General features: G+C 45.5%; 1 protein-coding gene across 1 annotated transcript in view; it reads left to right on the top strand.

The window, feature by feature from the left end:
* The first annotated feature begins 11,697 nt into the window (after positions 1 to 11,697).
* Positions 11,698 to 23,020, top strand: part of LOC121845827 (transmembrane protein 235-like) — a 42,585-nt gene continuing 31,262 nt past the window's right edge. Inside the window, exons 1-3 of the mRNA XM_042317881.1 lie at positions 11,698 to 12,236; positions 13,618 to 13,698; positions 22,508 to 22,645. Of these exons, the coding sequence (XP_042173815.1) occupies positions 12,065 to 12,236; positions 13,618 to 13,698; positions 22,508 to 22,645 (391 nt within the window). The 5' untranslated portion in view covers positions 11,698 to 12,064. The remainder of the gene's footprint in view (positions 12,237 to 13,617; positions 13,699 to 22,507; positions 22,646 to 23,020) is intronic.

Here is a 23,020-nt window from a genome sequence, read left to right as displayed (position 1 = left end):
TCCAGTAGAAAGATGTCCAATGCATTGATTTAGTAATATACTTAAGTACCAAAAGTAAATGTAATTTCTAAAATATATTTAAGTATCAACAGTAAAAGTATGAATCATTTTCTATTCCTGATATTAAGCAATCAAAGAAGGCAACCTAAATAACAGAATTGTATTTATGGATAGCCAGGGGCCCACTCCAACACTCAGACATCATTTACAGATAGCCAGGGGCCCACTCCAACACTCAGACATCATTTACAGATAGCCAGGGGCCCACTCCAACACTCAGACATCATTTACAGATAGCCAGGGCCCACTCCAACACTCAGACATCATTTACAGATAGCCAGGGCCCACTCCAACACTCAGACATAATTTACAGATAGCCAGGGGCCCACTCCAATACTCAGACATCATTTACAGATAGCCAGGGGCCCACTCCAACACTCAGACATCATTTACAGATAGCCAGGGGCCCACTCCAACACTCAGACATCATTTACAGATAGCCAGGGCCTCCAACACTCAGACATCATTTACAGATAGCCAGGGGCCCACTCCAACACTCAGACATCATTTACAGATAGCCAGGGGCCCACTCCAACACTCAGACATCATTTACAGATAGCCAGGGGCCCACTCCAACACTCAGACATCATTTACAGATAGCCAGGGGCCCACTCCAACACTCAGACATCATTTACAGATAGCCAGGGGCCCACTCCAACACTCAGACGTCATTTACAAACTAAGCATGTGTATTTAGTGAGTCCACCAGATCAAAGGAAATAGGTTCTCAAAATGAAACTTAATTGCTGAAATATACTTAAGTATCAAAAGAAACAGTAAATTATTTAACATTCTTTATATTTAGCAAACCAGACAGCACAATTTTCCAGTTTTGTTTTTCAAGAAATAGCCAGGGTCACAGTCCAACTGTCACGACTTCCGCCGAAGTTGGTCCCTCTCCTTGTTCAGGCGGCGTTCGGCGGTCGAAGTCCCCGACCTTCTAGCCATCGCTGATCCTCTTTTCATTTTCCTTTGGTTTTGTCTGGTCTTCCATCACATCTGGTTCCAATTCCATCAATTACATGTTGTGTATTTACCCCTCTGTTCCCCCTCATGTCCTTGTGGGTGATTGTTTATTGTAAGTGTTTGTGCTCGTCTGTCCTGTTGGGTGATTGTTTATTGTAGTGTTTGTGCTCGTCTGTCCTTGTGTGTATTTACCCCTCTGTTCCCCTCATGTCCTGGTGTGAGTTTAACCCTCTGTTCCCCCTCATGTCCTTGTGTGTGATTGTTTATTGTAGTGTTTGTGCTCGTCTGTCCTGTTGGGTGATTGTTTATTGTAGTGTTTGTGCTCGTCTGTCCTTGTGTGTATTTAGCCCTCTGTTCCCCTCATGTCCTGGTGTGTATTTAGCCCTCTGTTCCCCCTCATGTCCTGGTGTGAGTTTAACCCTCTGTTCCCCCTCATGTCCTTGTGTGTGATTGTTTATTGTAGTGTTTGTGTACGTCTGTCCTGGTGTGAGTTTAACCCTCTGTTCCCCTCATGTCCTGGTGTGAGTTTAACCCTCTGTTCCCCCTCATGTCCTGGTGTGTGTTTACCCCTCTGTTCCCCCTCATGTCCTGGTGTGTGTTTACCCCTCTGTTCCCCCTCATGTCCTGGTGTGTGTTTACCCCTCTGTTCCCCCTCATGTCCTGGTGTGAGTTTAACCCTCTGTTCCCCCATGTCCTGGTGTGTATTTACCCCTCTGTTCCCCTCATGTCCTGGTGTGAGTTTAACCCTCTGTTCCCCCTCATGTCCTGGTGTGAGTTTAACCCTCGGTTCCCCCTCATGTCCTGGTGTGTGTTTACCCCTCTGTTCCCCCTCATGTCCTGGTGTGAGTTTAACCCTCTGTTCCCCCTCATGTCCTGGTGTGTGTTTACCCCTCTGTTCCCCCTCATGTCCTGGTGTGAGTTTAACCCTCTGTTCCCCCTCATGTCCTGGTGTGAGTTTAACCCTCGTTCCCCCTCATGTCCTGGTGTGTGTTTACCCCTCTGTTCCCCCTCATGTCCTGGTGTGAGTTTAACCCTCTGTTCCCCCTCATGTCCTGGTGTGTGTTTAACCCTCTGTTCCCCCTCATGTCCTGGTGTGAGTTTAACCCTCTGTTCCCCCTCATGTCCTGGTGTGTGTTTAACCCTCTGTTCCCCCTCATGTCCTGGTGTGAGTTTAACCCTCTGTTCCCCCTCATGTCCTGGTGTGTGTTTAACCCTCTGTTCCCCCTCATGTCCTGGTGTGTATTTACCCCTCTGTTCCCCCTCATGTCCTGGTGTGAGTTTAACCCTCTGTTCCCCCTCATGTCCTGGTGTGAGTTTAACCCTCTGTTCCCCCTCATGTCCTGGTGTGTGTTTACCCCTCTGTTCCCCCTCATGTCCTGGTGTGAGTTTAACCCTCTGTTCCCCCTCATGTCCTGGTGTGTGTTTACCCCTCTGTTCCCCCTCATGTCCTGGTGTGTGTTTACCCCTCTGTTCCCCCTCATGTCCTGGTGTGAGTTTAACCCTCTGTTCCCCCTCATGTCCTGGTGGGTGATTGTTTATTGTAGTGTTTGTGTACGTCTGTCCTGGTGTGAGTTTAACCCTCTGTTCCCCCTCATGTCCTGGTGTGTGTTTACCCCTCTGTTCCCCCTCATGTCCTGGTGTGAGTTTAACCCTCTGTTCCCCTCATGTCCTGGTGTGTGTTTACCCCTCTGTTCCCCCTCATGTCCTGGTGTGTGTTTACCCCTCTGTTCCCCCTCATGTCCTGGTGTGTGTTTACCCCTCTGTTCCCCCTCATGTCCTGGTGTGTGTTTACCCCTTTGTTCCCCCTCATGTCCTGGTGTGAGTTTACCCCTCTGTTCCCCCTCATGTCCTGGTGTGTGTTTACCCCTCTGTTCCCCCTCATGTCCTGGTGTGAGTTTAACCATCTGTTCCCCCTCATGTCCTGGTGGGTGATTGTTTATTGTAGTGTTTGTGTACGTCTGTCCTGGTGTGAGTTTAACCCTCTGTTCCCCCTCATGTCCTGGTGTGTGTTTAACCCTCTGTTCCCCATCATGTCCTGGTGTGAGTTTAACCCTCTGTTCCCCCTCATGTCCTGGTGTGTGTTTACCCCTCTGTTCCCCCTCATGTCCTGGTGTGTGTTTACCCCTCTGTTCCCCCTCATGTCCTGGTGTGAGTTTAACCATCTGTTCCCCTCATGTCCTGGTGTGAGTTTACCCCTCTGTTCCCCCTCATGTCCTGGTGTGTGTTTACCCCTCTGTTCCCCCTCATGTCCTGGTGTGAGTTTACCCCTCTGTTCCCCCTCATGTCCTGGTGGGTGATTGTTTATTGTAGTGTTTGTGTACGTCTGTCCTGGTGTGAGTTTAACCCTCTGTTCCCCCTCATGTCCTGGTGTGTGTTTACCCCTCTGTTCCCCCTCATGTCCTTGAGGGTGATTGTTTATTGTAAGTGTTTGTGCTCGTCTGTCCTGGTGTGTGTTTACCCCTCTGTTCCCCCTCATGTCCTTGAGGGTGATTGTTTATTGTAAGTGTTTGTGCTCGTCTGTCCTGTTGTGTATTTACCCCTCTGTTCCCCCTCATGTCCTTGAGGGTGATTGTTTATTGTAAGTGTTTGTGCTCGTCTGTCCTGTTGTGTATTTACCCCTCTGTTCCCCCTCATGTCCTTGAGGGTGATTGTTTATTGTAAGTGTTTGTGCTCGTCTGTCCTGGTGTGTGTTGGGTTATGGACCCATTTATTATATTATTCTGTTTTCCGGTGGGTTTTGTTAATAAACTGCGCCGTTGGAAACACAGTTATTTCTCTCCTGTGTCTGTCTTCTCTGCCGCCAGTTCCTCTTCCACCAACAATCAAATATCATTTACAAACGAAGCATGTGTTTAGTGAGTCCTCCAGATCAGAGGCAGTAGAGATGACCAGGAATGTTCTCTTGATAAGTGTGTGAGTTGGACCATTTTCCTGTCCTGCTAAGCATTCAAAATGTAACGAGTACTTTTTGGTGTCAGGGAAAATGTCAAAAGTACATTATTTTATTTAGGAATGTAGTGAAGTAAAAGTAAAAGTTGTCAAAAATGTCAATAGTAAAGTACAAATAACCCAAAAAACTCCTTAAGTAGTACTTTAAAGTATTTTTACTGAAGTACTTTACACCACTGATCTGCAGGTTTGGTTTAAAGTGTCACCGGAGGCACATCTGTCCCACACATTCTAGAAGCTCACACTAATGAGTCCAGTTGATTGTGTTTTTAAGGAGAGTGGATTTCCAATATATTTAGACAGATTTAACAACTCAGAGGCTTTGTGGTTACTGTCCGCCCTGAGATTGGAAGGTTGGGGGTTTGATTTGATACTCAGCATTAAGGTGATGAATTGCGGATAAGGCCCTGAGACAGACGAGCATCCTGGGGGTTGTACATCAAGCTGCATCAACCTACAGAAACAGGCATCAGGCTGCTGCACTAGGGCCATTCTGGCTCAGAGAAGGCTTATAACCTACAGAAACAGGCATCAGGCTGCTGCACTAGGGACATTCTGGCTCAGAGAAGGCTTATAACCTACAGAAACAGGTAACAGTCTGCTGCACTAGGGCCATTCTGGCTCAGAGAAGGCTTATAACCTACAGAAACAGGCAACAGGCTGCTGCACTAGGGCCATTCTGGCTCAGAGAAGGCTTATAACCTACAGAAACAGGCATCAGGCTGCTGCACTAGGGCCATTCTGGCTCAAAGAAGGCTTATAACCTACAGAAACAGGCATCAGGCTGCTGCACTAGGGCCATTCTGGCTCAGAGAAGGCTTATAACCTACAGAAACAGGCATCAGGCTGCTGCACTAGGGCCATTCTGGCTCAGAGAAGGCTTATAACCTACAGAAACAGGCATCAGGCTGCTGCACTAGGGCCATTCTGGCTCAGAGAAGGCTTACAACCTACAGAAACAGGCATCAGGCTGCTGCACTAGGGCCATTCTGGCTCAGAGAAGGCTTATAACCTACAGAAACAGGCATCAGGCTGCTGCACTAGGGCCATTCTGGCTCAGAGAAGGCTTATAACCTACAGAAACAGGCATCAGGCTGCTGCACTAGGGCCATTCTGGCTCAGAGAAGGCTTATAACCTACAGAAACAGGCATCAGGCTGCTGCACTAGGGCCATTCTGGCTCAGAGAAGGCTTATAACCTACAGAAACAGGCATCAGGCTGCTGCACTAGGGCCATTCTGGCTCAGAGAAGGCTTATAACCTACAGAAACAGGCATCAGGCTGCTGCACTAGGGCCATTCTGGCTCAGAGAAGGCTTATAACCTACAGAAACAGGCATCAGGCTGCTGCACTAGGGCCATTCTGGCTCAGAGAAGGCTTATAACCTACAGAAACAGGCATCAGGCTGCTGCACTAGGGCCATTCTGGCTCAGAGAAGGCTTATAACCGACAGAAACAGGCATCAGGCTGCTTCACTAGGGCCATTCTGGCTCAGAGAAGGCTTATAACCTACAGAAACAGGCATCAGGCTGCTGCACTAGGGCCATTCTGGCTCAGAGAAGGCTTACAACCTACAGAAACAGGCATCAGGCTGCTGCACTAGGGCCATTCTGGCTCAGAGAAGGCTTACAACCTACAGAAACAGGCATCAGGCTGCTGCACTAGGGCCATTCTGGCTCAGAGAAGGCTTACAACCTACAGAAACAGGCATCAGGCTGCTGCACTAGGGCCATTCTGGCTCAGAGAAGGCTTATAACCTACAGAAACAGGCATCAGGCTGCTGCACTAGGGCCATTCTGGCTCAGAGAAGGCTTATAACCTACAGAAACAGTTAACAGGCTGCTGCACTGTGGGCCATTCTGGCTCAGAGAAGGCTTATAACCTACAGAAACAGGTAACAGGCTGCTGCACTAGGGCCATTCTGGCTCAGAGAAGGCTTATAACCTACAGAAACAGTTAACAGGCTGCTGCACTAGGGACATTCTGGCTCAGAGAAGGCTTATAACCTACAGAAACAGTTAACAGGCTCAGCTGCACTAGGGACATTCTGGCTCAGAGAAGGCTTATAACCTACAGAAACAGTTAACAGGCTGCTGCACTAGGGACATTCTGGCTCAGAGAAGGCTTATAACCTACAGAAACAGGTAACAGGCTGCTGCACTAGGGCCATTCTGGCTCAGAGAAGGCTTACAACCTACAGAAACAGTTAACAGGCTGCACTAGGGACATTCTGGCTCAGAGAAGGCTTATAACCTACAGAAACAGTTAACAGACTGCTGCACTAGGGACATTCTGGCTCAGAGAAGGCTTACAACCTACAGAAACAGGTAACAGGCTGCTGCACTAGGGACATTCTGGCTCAGAGAAGGCTTATAACCTACAGAAACAGTTAACAGGCTGCACTAGGGACATTCTGGCTCAGAGAAGGCTTATAACCTACAGAAACAGTTAACAGACTGCACTAGGGACATTCTGGCTCAGAGAAGGCTTATAACCTACAGAAACAGTTAACAGACTGCACTAGGGACATTCTGGCTCAGAGAAGGCTTATAACCTACAGAAACAGTTAACAGGCTGCACTAGGGCCATTCTGGCTCAGAGAAGGCTTATAACCTACAGAAACAGTTAACAGGCTGCACTAGGGCCATTCTGGCTCAGAGAAGGCTTATAACCTACAGAAACAGTTAACAGGCTGCACTAGGGACATTCTGGCTCAGAGAAGGCTTATAACCTACAGAAACAGTTAACAGGCTGCACTAGGGACATTCTGGCTCAGAGAAGGCTTATAACCTACAGAAACAGTTAACAGGCTGCACTAGGGCCATTCTGGCTCAGAGAAGGCTTATAACCTACAGAAACAGTTAACAGACTGCTGCACTAGGGACATTCTGGCTCAGAGAAGGCTTATAACCTACAGAAACAGTTAACAGGCTGCACTAGGGACATTCTGGCTCAGAGAAGGCTTATAACCTACAGAAACAGGTAACAGGCTGCTGCACTAGGGCCATTCTGGCTCAGAGAAGGCTTACAACCTACAGAAACAGTTAACAGGCTGCACTAGGGACATTCTGGCTCAGAGAAGGCTTATAACCTACAGAAACAGTTAACAGACTGCTGCACTAGGGACATTCTGGCTCAGAGAAGGCTTATAACCTACAGAAACAGTTAACAGACTGCTGCACTAGGGACATTCTGGCTCAGAGAAGGCTTATAACCTACAGAAACAGTTAACAGGCTGCTGCACTAGGGCCATTCTGGCTCAGAGAAGGCTTAAAACCTACAGAAACAGTTAACAGGCTGCACTAGGGACATTCTGGCTCAGAGAAGGCTGACTTCTTTCTCCTTAGACAGATTTGAGGGGGATTTACAGGGGGATATAGATGAGAATGGAAGACACAGTAGAAAAAGGTAGACAGGGATTGAACCCCGGTTCATTTTGTGTTAGGAGTGTTATGATTTGACATGGCTCTGCACCAGTTGATTGTTAATGTAGTTTGAATTGGCTGTACTCTCTTCGAGAAAAAGGTGGAACCTAAAAGGGTTGTTTGGCTGTCCCCATAGGACCCTCCAACTCAACTCTGGACCTCGAAGCCAGTTCCACTGCATTTTCTTTATTGGTGCCCTCTAATCAGGGACTGATTTACACCTGGGACACCAGGTGGGTGCAATGAATCACCAGGTAGAACACTGATTTACACCTGGGACAACAGGTGGGTGCAATGAATCACCAGGTAGAACACTGATTTACACCTGGGACAACAGGTGGGTGCAATGAATCACCAGGTAGAACACTGATTTACACCTGGGACAACAGGTGGGTGCAATGAATCACCAGGTAGAACACTGATTTACACCTGGGACAACAGGTGGGTGCAATGAATCACCAGGTAGAACACTGATTTACACCTGGGACAACAGGTGGGTGCAATGAATCACCAGGTAGAACACTGATTTACACCTGGGACAACAGGTGGGTGCAATGAATCACCAGGTAGAACACTGATTTACACCTGGGACAACAGGTGGGTGCAATGAATCACCAGGTAGAACACTGATTTACACCTGGGACAACAGGTGGGTGCAATTAATCACCAGGTAGAACACTGATTTACACCTGGGACAACAGGTGGGTGCAATGAATCACCAGGTAGAACACTGATTTACACCTGGGACAACAGGTGGGTGCAATGAATCACCAGGTAGAACACTGATTTACACCTGGGACAACAGGTGGGTGCAATGAATCACCAGGTAGAACACTGATTTACACCTGGGACAACAGGTGGGTGCAATTAATCACCAGGTAGAACACTGATTTACACCTGGGACAACAGGCGGGTGCAATTAATCACCAGGTAGAACAGAAAACCTGCAGGCTCTGGACCTCAAATACCCCTGCCATAGGATAGGAGAACCCTTTGAAGAACCCTTTTTGGTTCCAGGTGGAACCCTTTGAGTTCCACGTAGAACCCTTTACATAGAGCGGTCTACATGGAACCCAAAATAGTTTTATCTGGAACCAAAGGGGTTCTACCTGGAACCAAAAGGGTTGTCCTATGGGGACAGCCGATGAACCTCTTTGGAATCCTTTATTCTAAGAGTGTCCTAGTTCATCAAACAAGGCTGTACTGGTACATCTACACTGCTGGGACACAACTGACCGCTGTAGGAGCTATTGGAGTTTCTTCATTCATTACGTGTTGACCAACTCAACAGGGACTTGTAGTAACACTTGATGTTAAAGCCTAAAGGGTATAATGCATTGTAAGACTTACCATGGGCACATATGATCCCCTTACAATCATCTCATAATAAATCCTGACTGAATAGCTTCCATTTTGAGTCGGTTGACACACAGGAAGACAAAGCGTAATTATAAGCCTTGTCATAATGCTCATTCATCTTTATACCATGTCACAAAGCATTATATCTGCAGGCTATATTTAAATTGCTACCAGACTTGCTACTGTTATTTAGTTATTTGGTTGAGGTTTGTCTTTGAGAGTCACACACCATGTAATTCCTTTTTGATCATGGCCCTGAGCTCTACAATCTCCATTAAACAGAATGTTTCTGCAGATTAGGGTTTGGACCGCGCTTCTGTGAACATCAAATGGAACACATTTCCACGCTGAAAGTTCATTAAAAGGGTAAGTGAAACATCCTATTGACCTTCTTATTCTTTATGCCGTACTTTAGTATCTATCAATCAAATGTACAGTTGAAGTCGGCAGTTTACATACACCTTAGCCAAATACATTTAAACTCAATTCCTGACATTTAATCCTAGTAAAGATCCCTGTTTTAGGTCAGTCAGGATCACCACTTCATTTTAAGAATGTGAACTGTCAGAATAATACATTTCTCACCAAAGTACGTTCATCAAAAGTACGTTCAACGCATCACCGGGGGCAAACTACCTGCCCTCCAGGACACCTACACCACCCGATGCTACAGGAAGGCCATAAAGATCATCAAGGACATCAACCACCCGAGCCACTGCCTGTTCACCCCGCTGTCATCCAGAAGGCGAGGTCAGTACAGGTGCATCAAAGCTGGGACCGAGAGACTGAAAAACAGCTTCTATCTCAAGGCCATCAGACTGTTAAACAGCCACCACTAACATTGAGTGGCTACTGCCAACACACTGTCAATGACACTGACTCTACTCCAGCCACTTTAATAATGGGAATTGATGGGAAATGATGTAAATATATCACTAGCCACTTTAAACAATGCTACCTTATATAATGTTACTTACCCTACATTATTCATCTCATATGCATACGTAGATACTGTACTCTATATCATCGACTGCATCCTTATGTAATACATGTATCACTAGCCACTTTAACTATGCCACTTGGTTTACATACTCATCTCATATGTATATACTGTACTCGATATCATCTACTGTATCTTGCCTATGCTGCTCTGTACCATCACTCATTCATATATCCTTATGTACATATTCTTTATCCCCTTACACTGTGTATAAGACAGTAGTTTTTTTTTTTTTTTTTTTGGAATTGTTAGTTAGATTACTTGTTCGTTATTACTGCATTGTCGGAACTAGAAGCACAAGCATTTCGCTACACTCGCATTAACATCTGCTAACCATGTGTATGTGACAAATAAAATTTTATTTTATTTGATTTGATTTGATCTCCAGGAGACAGAACACGTCTCCTTCCTGAGCGGTATGACGGCTGCGTGGTCCCATGGTGTTTATAATTGCGTACTATTGTTTGTACAGATGAATGTGGTACCTTCAGGCGTTTGGAAATTGCTCCCAAGGATAAACCAGACTATATATATATTTAGGACAATATTGGGGACAAGAGGACATGAGAGGGTGCTGAATACAATTGAATCCAATACAATAATTGTGTACAGAGGTCTAAAATTTTATTTCTGATTTCTTTTGATTTTCCCATGATGTCAAGCAAAGAGGCACTGAGTTTGAATGTAGGCCTTGAAATACATCCACAGGTACACCTCCAATTGACTCAAATGATGTCAATTAGCCCATCAGAAGCTTCTAAAGCCATGGCATCATTTTCTGGAATGTTCCAAGCTGTTGAAAGGCACAGTCATCTTTGTGTATGTAAACTTCTGACCCACTGGAATTGTGATACAGTGAATTATAAGTGAAATAATCTGTCTGTAAACAATTGTTGGAAAAATTACTTGTGTCATGCACAAAGTAGATGTCCTAACCGACTTGCCAAAACTATAGTTTGATAACAAGTAATTTGTGGAGTTGTTGAAAATGAGTTTTAATGACTCCAACCTAAGTGTATGTAAACTTCCGACTTCAACTGTATGTATAAAGCCCTTTTACATCAGCAGATGTCACAAAGTGCTTATACAGAAACCCAGCCTAAACCCCACATCTGGGTGGTAGCCTGACTAGGAAACTTGTTGTCGGCTCCCAATCTAGTGCATAGGCTTTTGCTCAGTGGGCTACAGCCTTGATATGCACAAGAGCCTCATGCAACCCAGGGATCACTCCATGTCAATTGGGGACAAGAGGACATGAGAGGGTGCTGAATACAATTGAATCCAATACAATAATTGTGTACAGAGCTTGTTATAGAAGTAGCCTACTATCACTGGCCATTCTAAGAAATGGTCACAATATTATTAAAAGGTTCCGAAATGTAGCTCGTCATCCATTGAGTGTTTGGTGTAACGGATCAGCTGTTCCAAAACAGGTCCGCTACTGAAATGCAACATTTATTAGCAGTGCCACTGCGCATGAAAAACGTTCTAAGAGATTTGAGTAGGACTGGGCTGCAGCGTGATAGCCAGTGCTACAAGTACCCTATCCGTTAGGTGTAACCCATTGCTTAAATTGAGTACATATTAAGGTAATAGTTTACTATATTTCATTTGAGCAAGTAGTACTGCACCTTCCATTATTCTATTGGGTTTCCCATTGACAGTCCCGCCCTCTGATTGACAGCTCTCAGATGAGAACATTCTGGTCAACCTGCATGAGATAGAGACAATAAGTGCGTTTTGAGTCCTCATCAGCATCTGGAAAGAAAGTTTCCATTTTGAGTTTGAAGCTAGAAAAGTTTCTCAAAATAAAGTGTTTATCTATGGTAATTTATCTTCATATCGCTACTAAAGCCGGCTTTTTTCTATAAAATGTATTCCTGGTGTCCTGCTCATTTACCTTATAGGACCTAATGTTTACTCTCACTACTCCTACGAACTAGCGTTGGTGTACTTACCCAGGAGTGAGGAGTGGGTTACATAAGGACCCTCTCAGTAGTGTCTAATTATACATCGGTTGGCTACTCTCTCTCCCGTTATTTACTATTTCAAAGCGCAGTTGTCTTTTATTATTCGTTCCATTATATTCGACAATATCAAAACAGAACCCTCTTGACCAGATGTTGCCGAGAATAATTTGACAAGTCAGCACTACACGGCGGGGAGAAGAATAAAGACCATGTTGGAGAGCTTTGCGCATTTCTCCAACTCGGGTGCCCAGAACGTTATGTGATACGGATTTCTTTGTGACCATGACGTTCATTTGAATTGCTCACGGTTTTGTTTTTAACGAAGTTTAATTGACAATGAAGTACGGAATGGTTGTTATCACGGCTGGCTTTTCAGGTTTACTCAGCTTCAGCTTTCTTGCAGTGGCAATTGGCAGCGACTATTGGTACATCATCGATGTGAACAAGGCGAACCAGTCGGACTTGGAGGACCTGAGTTCGCATTCCGGTCTCTGGAGGATCCGTGAAGGTATGTCCACGTATATTTTTTTAAGCACCCCAAATTAAATGCTATAGCCTAGCACACTTTGATATTGCGGTTCAATATTGCGCTGTGTTTTCTGGTAGCTTGTCATATAACTTGAAATACATATGCCAAATTTAAACAACGGAGTCTACCTGTTTCACCACCAATGTCAGCCTGCTTCCACGACCCACTGGCCACAGACGTCCGTTCAACGTCTAATTTTAATGTATATTTGGTTGAGTTGTCAACTAACGTGAATTCAGCGTGACATCAACTAAGAATGTCCTTTAGGTTAAAAGTTGGATGGAAAAAATAAGAAATTCCCGTAAATGAATGACTTTTTGCAAATCCAATCACTTTTCAATGTTTATTCAACCTCATCACATTTTTGTTTTCCTCACTTTATTTTAGATTTACATTTATTTAAATTCAACATCAAAAACTGAATCGAGTTTCACTTTCAAAATGCTACCCCTTTCAGAATGGACCCAATGCTGGTCCATAGCCATCTCTGTTGTATGCCAGCTAATCTCTTCCCCACCCGAGACACATTTGCATGCACAGGACATTGCAATAAACAGGTGCACTTTAGAAGCATCTGTTTTATTGTACTCCTGCTCATTTACATTTTGCATATACATTATTATTATTAATAATAATATCATTATGATTGCTATTAATATTATCATTATTATTGTTGTTATTTTTCGTGTTATTATTATTACTATTGTTATTATTATTAATCTGATTGTTATTGTTATTGTTATTCATAATATTAATTGTATTATTATTATTCACATAGCTCACCTGTATCTTTCCGGCTGTTTTTTCAAATGCATCTCAGTCAGCCTAGAGCATATTTCCTGCTCCAGACAGTGGGTGCATCCCAAATCACACCCTATTCCCATAGAGCTCTGGTCAAAAGTAGTGCACTACATAGGAAATAAGGTGCTATTTGGGATGCAAACATAGGGAGTGACACATTACGCAGGGAGCGCCTGTGCTACACCACACTACTGCAGTACAGTGTGTCAACAGTATAAGTCATTGCTATAGATTTGTTGATTCATGGCCTGTAAAGAGTTCTGTCGGAGAGCTGGCAGGGAAGCAGCTGTCGATGTTAGGCACACACTTAGTAATCGGATATTAGCAACCATATAGGTGTTACACAGCCATAAGTGTGTTGTGTCATAGGCCTACCTTTTGACTGGTACTTTAACATTGTCATGTATGTCTACCAGTCTGAGCTGTCCAACATATTATGCAATATCTGCCATTTAGCAGAAGCTTTTATCCGAAGCGACGTACAGTCATGCATGCCATTTTACGTATCGTCTACCGGTCTGAAAGGTCAGCACATATCTTCTGTTTGCTCTTTTTACAGGGAAAAATGCCACCTCTTGGCCAATCCAGTCCTTCTTTGTGGATACCTCCAACAAAACTGACATAGAGAAGCACCTTATCAGTGAGTATGTGGCCTCTGCTATGTGGCCTCCGACGCCTTCTACATGAAGACTATATTTGGGTCCCAAATGGCACCCTATTCCCTACATAGTGCATAACGGTTAACCCATGAGCCCTGGTAAAAAGTAACAGTGGTGGAAAAAGTAACCAATTGTCATACTTGAGTAAAAGTAAAGATACCTTAATAGAACATCAACCAAGTAAAAGTTAAAGTATGAATTATAAAAAATTCCTTGTTTCAAGCAAACCAGACGGCACCATTTTCTTGCTTGTTTTTTTTTTCAATTTTCAGATAGCAAGGGGCACACACCAACACTCAGACATCATTTACAGATAGCCAGGGGCACACACCAACACTCAGACATCATTTACAGATAGCCAGGGGCACACACCAACACTCAGACATCATTTACAGATAGCCAGGGGCACACACCAACACTCAGACATCATTTACAGATAGCCAGGGGCACACACCAACACTCAGACATCATTTACAGATAGCCAGGGGCACACACCAACACTCAGACATCATTTACAGATAGCCAGGGGCACACACCAACACTCAGACATCATTTACAGATAGCCAGGGGCACACACCAACACTCAGACATCATTTACAGATAGCCAGGGGCACACACCAACACTCAGACATCATTTACAGATAGCCAGGGGCACACTTCAGACATCATTTACAGATAGCCAGGGGCACACACCAACACTCAGACATCATTTACAGATAGCCAGGGGCACACACCAACACTCAGACATCATTTACAGATAGCCAGGGGCACACACCAACACTCAGACATCATTTACAGATAGCCAGGGGCACACACCAACACTCAGACATCATTTACAGATAGCCAGGGGCACACACCAACACTCAGACATCATTTACAGATAGCCAGGGGCACACACCAACACTCAGACATCATTTACAGATAGCCAGGGGCACACACCAACACTCAGACATCATTTACAGATAGCCAGGGGCACACTCCAACACTCAGACATCATTTACAGATAGCCAGGGGCACACTCCAACACTCAGACATCATTTACAGATAGCCAGGGGCACACACCAACACTCAGACATCATTTACAGATAGCAAGGGGCACACACCAACACTCAGACATCATTTACAGATAGCCAGGGGCACACACCAACACTCAGACATCATTTACAGATAGCCAGGGGCACACTCCAACACTCAGACATCATTTACAGATAGCCAGGGGCACACTCCAACACTCAGACATCATTTACAGATAGCCAGGGGCACATTCCAACACTCAGACATCATTTACAGATAGCCAGGGGCACACACCAACACTCATCATTTACAGATAGCCAGGGGCACACACCAACACTCAGACATCATTTACAGATAGCCAGGGGCACACACCAACACTCAGACATCATTTACAGATAGCCAGGGGCACACACCAACACTCAGACATCATTTACAGATAGCCAGGGGCACACACCAACACTCAGACATCATTTACAGATAGCAAGGGGCACACTCCAACACTCAGACATCATTTACAGATAGCCAGGGGCACACACCAACACTCAGACATCATTTACAGATAGCCAGGGGCACACACCAACACTCAGACATCATTTACAGATAGCCAGGGGCACACACCAACACTCAGACATCATTTACAGATAGCCAGGGGCACACTCCAACACTCAGACATCATTTACAGATAGCCAGGGGCACACTCCAACACTCAGACATCATTTACAGATAGCCAGGGGCACACTCCAACACTCAGACATCATTTACAGATAGCCAGGGGCACACTCCAACACTCAGACATCATTTACAGATAGCCAGGGGCACACACCAACACTCAGACATCATTTACAGATAGCCAGGGGCACACACCAACACTCAGACATCATTTACAGATAGCCAGGGGCACACACCAACACTCAGACATCATTTACAGATAGCCAGGGGCACACACCAACACTCAGACATCATTTACAGATAGCCAGGGGCACACACCAACACTCAGACATCATTTACAGATAGCCAGGGGCACACACCAACACTCAGACATCATTTACAGATAGCCAGGGGCACACACCAACACTCAGACATCATTTACAGATAGCCAGGGGCACACACCAACACTCAGACATCATTTACAGATAGCCAGGGGCACACACCAACACTCAGACATCATTTACAGATAGCCAGGGGCACACACCAACACTCAGACATCATTTACAGATAGCAAGGGGCACACACCAACACTCAGACATCATTTACAGATAGCCAGGGGCACACACCAACACTCGGACATCATTTACAGATAGCCAGGGGCACACTCCAACACTCAGACATCATTTACAGATAGCCAGGGGCACACTCCAACACTCAGACATCATTTACAGATAGCCAGGGGCACACTCCAACACTCAGACATCATTTACAGATAGCCAGGGGCACACACCAACACTCGGACATCATTTACAGATAGCCAGGGGCACACACCAACACTCGGACATCATTTACAGATAGCCAGGGGCACACTCCAACACTCAGACATCATTTACAGATAGCCAGGGGCACACTCCAACACTCAGACATCATTTACAGATAGCCAGGGGCACACTCCAACACTCAGACATCATTTACAGATAGCCAGGGGCACACACCAACACTCGGACATCATTTACAGATAGCCAGGGGCACACACCAACACTCAGACATCATTTACAGATAGCCAGGGACACACACCAACACTCAGACATCATTTACAGATAGCCAGGGGCACACACCAACACTCAGACATCATTTACAGATAGCCAGGGGCACACACCAACACTCAGACATCATTTACAGATAGCAAGGGGCACACTCCAACACTCAGACATCATTTACAGATAGCCAGGGGCACACATCAACACTCAGACATCATTTACAGATAGCCAGGGGCACACACCAACACTCAGACATCATTTACAGATAGCCAGGGGCACACACCAACACTCAGACATCATTTACAGATAGCCAGGGGCACACACCAACACTCAGACATCATTTACAGATAGCCAGGGCACACTCCAACACTCAGACATCATTTACAGATAGCCAGGGGCACACTCCAACACTCAGACATCATTTACAGATAGCCAGGGGCACACACCAACACTCAGACATCATTTACAGATAGCCAGGGGCACACACCAACACTCAGACATCATTTACAGATAGCCAGGGGCACACACCAACACTCAGACATCATTTACAGATAGCCAGGGGCACACACCAACACTCAGACATCATTTACAGATAGCCAGGGGCACACACCAACACTCAGACATCATTTACAGATAGCCAGGGGCACACACCAACACTCAGACATCATTTACAGATAGCCAGGGGCACACACCAACACTCAGACATCATTTACAGATAGCCAGGGGCACACACCAACACTCAGACATCATTTACAGATAGCCAGGGCACACACCAACACTCAGACATCATTTACAGATAGCCAGGGGCACACACCAACACTCAGACATCATTTAAAGATAGCCAGGGGCACACACCAACACTCAGACATCATTTACAGATAGCCAGGGGCACACTCCAACACTCAGACATCATTTACAGATAGCCAGGGGCACACTCCAACACTCAGACATCATTTACAGATAGCCAGGGCACATTCCAACACTCAGACATCATTTACAGATAGCCAGGGGCACACACCAACACTCAGACATCATTTACAGATAGCCAGGGGCACACACCAACACTCAGACATCATTTACAGATAGCCAGGGGCACACTCCAACACTCAGACATCATTTACAGATAGCCAGGGGCACACTCCAACACTCAGACATCATTTACAGATAGCCAGGGGCACACACCAACACTCAGACATCATTTACAGATAGCCAGGGGCACACACCAACACTCAGACATCATTTACAGATAGCCAGGGGCACACACCAACACTCAGACATCATTTACAGATAGCCAGGGGCACACTCCAACACTCAGACATCATTTACAGATAGCCAGGGCACACTCCAACACTCAGACATCATTTACAGATAGCCAGGGGCACATTCCAACACTCAGACATCATTTACAGATAGCCAGGGGCACACACCAACACTCAGACATCATTTACAGATAGCCAGGGGCACACACCAACACTCAGACATCATTTACAGATAGCCAGGGGCACAACACTCAGACATCATTTACAGATAGCCAGGGGCACATCATTTACAGATAGCCAGGGGCACACACCAACACTCAGACATCATTTACAGATAGCCAGGGGCACACACCAACACTCAGACATCATTTACAGATAGCCAGGGGCACACACCAACACTCAGACATCATTTACAGATAGCCAGGGGCACACACCAACACTCAGACATCATTTACAGATAGCCAGGGGCACACACCAACACTCAGACATCATTTACAGATAGCCAGGGGCACACACACACATCATTTACAGATAGCACACACTCAACACTCAGACATCATTTACAGATAGCCAGGGGCACACTCCAACACTCAGACATCATTTACAGATAGCCAGGGGCACACACCAACACTCAGACATCATTTACAGATAGCCAGGGGCACACACCAACACTCAGACATCATTTACAGATAGCCAGGGGCACACACCAACACTCAGACATCATTTACAGATAGCCAGGGGCACACACCAACACTCAGACATCATTTACAGATAGCCAGGGGCACACAACACTCAGACACATTTACAGACACTCAGACATCATTTACAGATAGCCAGGGGCACACACCAACACTCAGACATCATTTACAGATAGCCAGGGGCACACACCAACACTCAGACATCATTTACAGATAGCCAGGGGCACACTCCAACACTCAGACATCATTTACAGATAGCCAGGGCACATTCACAGACACTCAGATAGCCACATCATTTACAGATAGCCAGGGGCACACTCCAACACTCAGACATCATTTACAGATAGCCAGGGCACACTCCAACACTCAGACATCATTTACAGATAGCCAGGGGCACACTCCAACACTCAGACATCATTTACAGATAGCCAGGGGCACACTCCAACACTCAGACATCATTTACAGATAGCCAGGGGCACACTCCAACACTCAGACATCATTTACAGATAGCCAGGGGCACACACCAACACTCAGACATCATTTACAGATAGCCAGGGGCACACACCAACACTCAGACATCATTTACAGATAGGGGCACACACCAACACTCAGACATCATTTACAGATAGCCAGGGGCACACACCAACACTCAGACATCATTTACAGATAGCCAGGGGCACACACCAACACTCAGACATCATTTACAGATAGCCAGGGGCACACACCAACACTCAGACATCATTTACAGATAGCCAGGGCACACACCAACACTCAGACATCATTTACAGATAGCCAGGGATAGCCAGGGGCACACCAACACTCAGACATCATTTACAGATAGCCAGGGGCACACTCCAACACTCAGACATCATTTACAGATAGCCAGGGGCACACACCAACACTCAGACATCATTTACAGATAGCCAGGGGCACACACCAACACTCAGACATCATTTACAGATAGCCAGGGGCACACTCCAACACTCAGACATCATTTACAGATAGCCAGGGGCACACTCCAACACTCAGACATCATTTACAGATAGCCAGGGGCACACACCAACACTCAGACATCATTTACAGATAGCCAGGGGCACACACCAACACTCAGACATCATTTACAGATAGCCAGGGGCACCAACACTCAGACATCATTTACAGATAGCACTCAACACTCAGACATCATTTACAGATAGCCAGGGGCACACACCAACACTCAGACATCATTTACAGATAGCCAGGGGCACACACCAACACTCAGACATCATTTACAGATAGCCAGGGGCACACTCCAACACTCAGACATCATTTACAGATAGCCAGGGGCACATTCCAACACTCAGACATCATTTACAGATAGCCAGGGGCACACACCAACACTCAGGACATCATTTACAGATAGCCAGGGGCACACTCCAACACTCAGACATCATTTACAGATAGCCAGGGGCACACTCCAACACTCAGACATCATTTACAGATAGCCAGGGGCACACTCCAACACTCAGACATCATTTACAGATAGCCAGGGGCACAATCCAACACTCAGACATCATTTACAGATAGCCAGGGGCACACTCCAACACTCAGACATCATTTACAGATAGCCAGGGGCACACACCAACACTCAGACATCATTTACAGATAGCCAGGGGCACACACCAACACTCAGACATCATTTACAGATAGCAAGGGGCACACACCAACACTCAGACATCATTTACAGATAGCCAGGGGCACACACCAACACTCAGACATCATTTACAGATAGCCAGGGGCACACACCAACACTCAGACATCATTTACAGATAGCCAGGGGCACACACCAACACTCAGACATCATTTACAGATAGCCAGGGGCACACACCAACACTCAGACATCATTTACAGATAGCCAGGGGCACACACCAACACTCAGACATCATTTACAGATAGCCAGGGGCACACTCCAACACTCAGACATCATTTACAGATAGCCAGGGGCACACTCCAACACTCAGACATCATTTACAGATAGCCAGGGGCACACACCAACACTCAGACATCATTTACAGATAGCCAGGGGCACACACCAACACTCAGACATCATTTACAGATAGCCAGGGGCACACACCAACACTCAGACATCATTTACAGATAGCCAGGGGCACACACCAACACTCAGACATCATTTACAGATAGCCAGGGGCACACACCAACACTCAGACATCATTTACAGATAGCCAGGGGCACACACCAACACTCAGACATCATTTACAGATAGCCAGGGGCACACACCAACACTCAGACATCATTTACAAATAAAGCATGTGTGTTTAGTGAGTCTGTCAGATCAGAGGCAGTAGAGATGACTCTTGATAAGTGTGTGAATTTGTCCATTTTGCTGTCCTGCTAAGTATTCAAAATGTAACGAGTACTTTTGGTTTTCTGGGAAAAAGCATCGAGTAAAAAGTACATTATTTTCTTTAGGAATGTAGTGGAGTAAAAGTAAAAGTAGTCAAAAATATAAATAGTAAAGTACAGATACCCCAAAAACGACTTAAGTAGTAATTCAAGTATTTTTACTTCAGTTCTTTACACCATGTAGGGCACAGCTGTAGTTAGTTCTAGCTCTGTCACACCCACACAAAACAGCACAGGTTGTTGAGTCTGTACGATGGGCTCAATGTTTACAAAGTGACTCAACATTATTGCACTCCACTTTAACAATACAATATAGACCCCATAAAATTATAAGGTTCATTACTAAGCACGTACAGTTGAAGTTGGAAGTTTACATACACCTTAGCCAACTACATTTAAACTCAGTTTTTAACAATTCCTGACATTTAATCCTAGTACAAATTTTACATACACTCAATTTGTATTTGATAGCATTGCCTTTAAATTGTTTAACGTGGGTCAAACGTTTCGGGTAGCCTTCCACAAGGTTTCCAGGTTTCCAGCTCTAGGAAGAGTCTTGGTGGTTCCAAACTTCTTTCATTTAAGAATGATGGAGGCCACTGTGTTCTTGTGGACCTTCAATGCTGCAGAAATGTTTAGGTACCCTTCCCCAGATCTGTGCCTCGACACAATCCTGTCTCAGAGCTCTACAGACAATTCCTTCAACCGCATGGCTTGGTTTTTGCTCTGACATGCACTGTCAACTGTGGGACCTTATATAAACGTGTGTGTGCCTTTCCAAATCCTGTCCAATCAATTTAATTTAACACAGGTGGACTCCAATCAAGTTGTAGAAACATCTCAAGGATGATCAATGGGAACAGGATGCACCTGAGCTCAATTTTGAGTCTCATAGCAAAGGGTCTGAATACTTATGTAAATAATACATTTGCAAACATTTCTGAAAACCTGTTTTCTCTTTGTCATTATGGGGTATTGTGTGTAGATTGATGATGGGAAACAAATCATTTAATCCATTTTAAAATAAGGCTGTAACGTAACAAAATGTGGAAAAAGTCACGGGGTCTGAATGCCCCCCACACACACCCTCAAGCACACAGTGATGTTTCTAGGCATAAGCGACATAAGTGACAAATAGGGGGCCCACAACCCGATTTAGTAAGTCAGCCTGGGTCTCAACGTAATGTTGAGAGTTAGAATAGTATAATACAATTTTGAAGTTTGTTAGTGCATCTGCAGTTTTCCTCTTGTTACGTCAATCATTGACAGTCACTTAATTAGCCCATGCGAAATAACATTTCTCTATGCAAAATGTGTAGAATTGCAAGACATTAACTTCAAAGCTGCAAATCATTCTCTCGGCCACCAAGAAGGGGGGCATGACCTTTTTTTGCCCATGAGGTGGGGGGGCATTACCGTGAGGTGGGGGCATTACCTTGAGGTGGGGAGCATTACCTTGAGGTGGGGGGCATTACTGTGAGGTGGGGGGCATTACCGTGAAGTGGGGGCATTACCTTGAGGTGGGTTGGGGCATTACCGTGAGGTGGGGAGGAATTACTGTGAGGTGGTGGGTCCCCCCAACCAAATATCGCTTATGGTCCCCAAAACGCTAGAAACTGACCTGCTCACACACACACACCATGCAGAAATGTTTTTGTGAGAAGACCATGTACAGTGTATTTCTCCAGCTCACAGTAACCCTGCTTTGCATTCTGGGTCTCCCTGCAGACTCCCACAAGGTCATAGTCACCCTGCTGCCTCTCAGTCTGTTGCTGGTGGTGTTGGGAGGGATCTGTGGTCTGGTCAGCTCTCTGGCCAGGAATCCCAGCCTGCTGGCCGGCTCCGCATCCTACTTCCTCTTCTGCAGTAAGTGACTTTCTGGAGCATCCCCTGGTGTTCAGGCCTGGGTTGTGTTCATTAGGCACTAATTGGAAGAGAACGGACTGAAACGGGGACTACGTGGACTTGTCCAATGAGAAACACTCTTATTTTATTTTTTTAATCGATTTTTTTAAAATTCTGTTGTGTGCCCTAATGAACACAATCCTGGTTTTCAGACAAGGGTTAAAATAGTAGTTGTGTTTGCTTGAGCTTTCCCAGCACAATGGATACAATAGAAAAGTCCAAAAGTGCAAACTCTGCCCACCTGGCACTCAAGGTGAACCTTTTGAAAGAAAACAATATGAACCCATGTTTTCATGTTGTTCTGGAGCTTGTGGCAGTGAAATGGTTATTTTAGAT

The sequence above is a fragment of the Oncorhynchus tshawytscha genome, unplaced genomic scaffold (assembly GCF_018296145.1).
Source record: "Oncorhynchus tshawytscha isolate Ot180627B unplaced genomic scaffold, Otsh_v2.0 Un_contig_5665_pilon_pilon, whole genome shotgun sequence".
Classification (NCBI taxonomy): Eukaryota; Metazoa; Chordata; class Actinopteri; order Salmoniformes; family Salmonidae; genus Oncorhynchus; species Oncorhynchus tshawytscha.
Note: the sequence above shows the minus strand (reverse complement) of the source record. Positions and strands in the feature narration are given on the sequence as shown.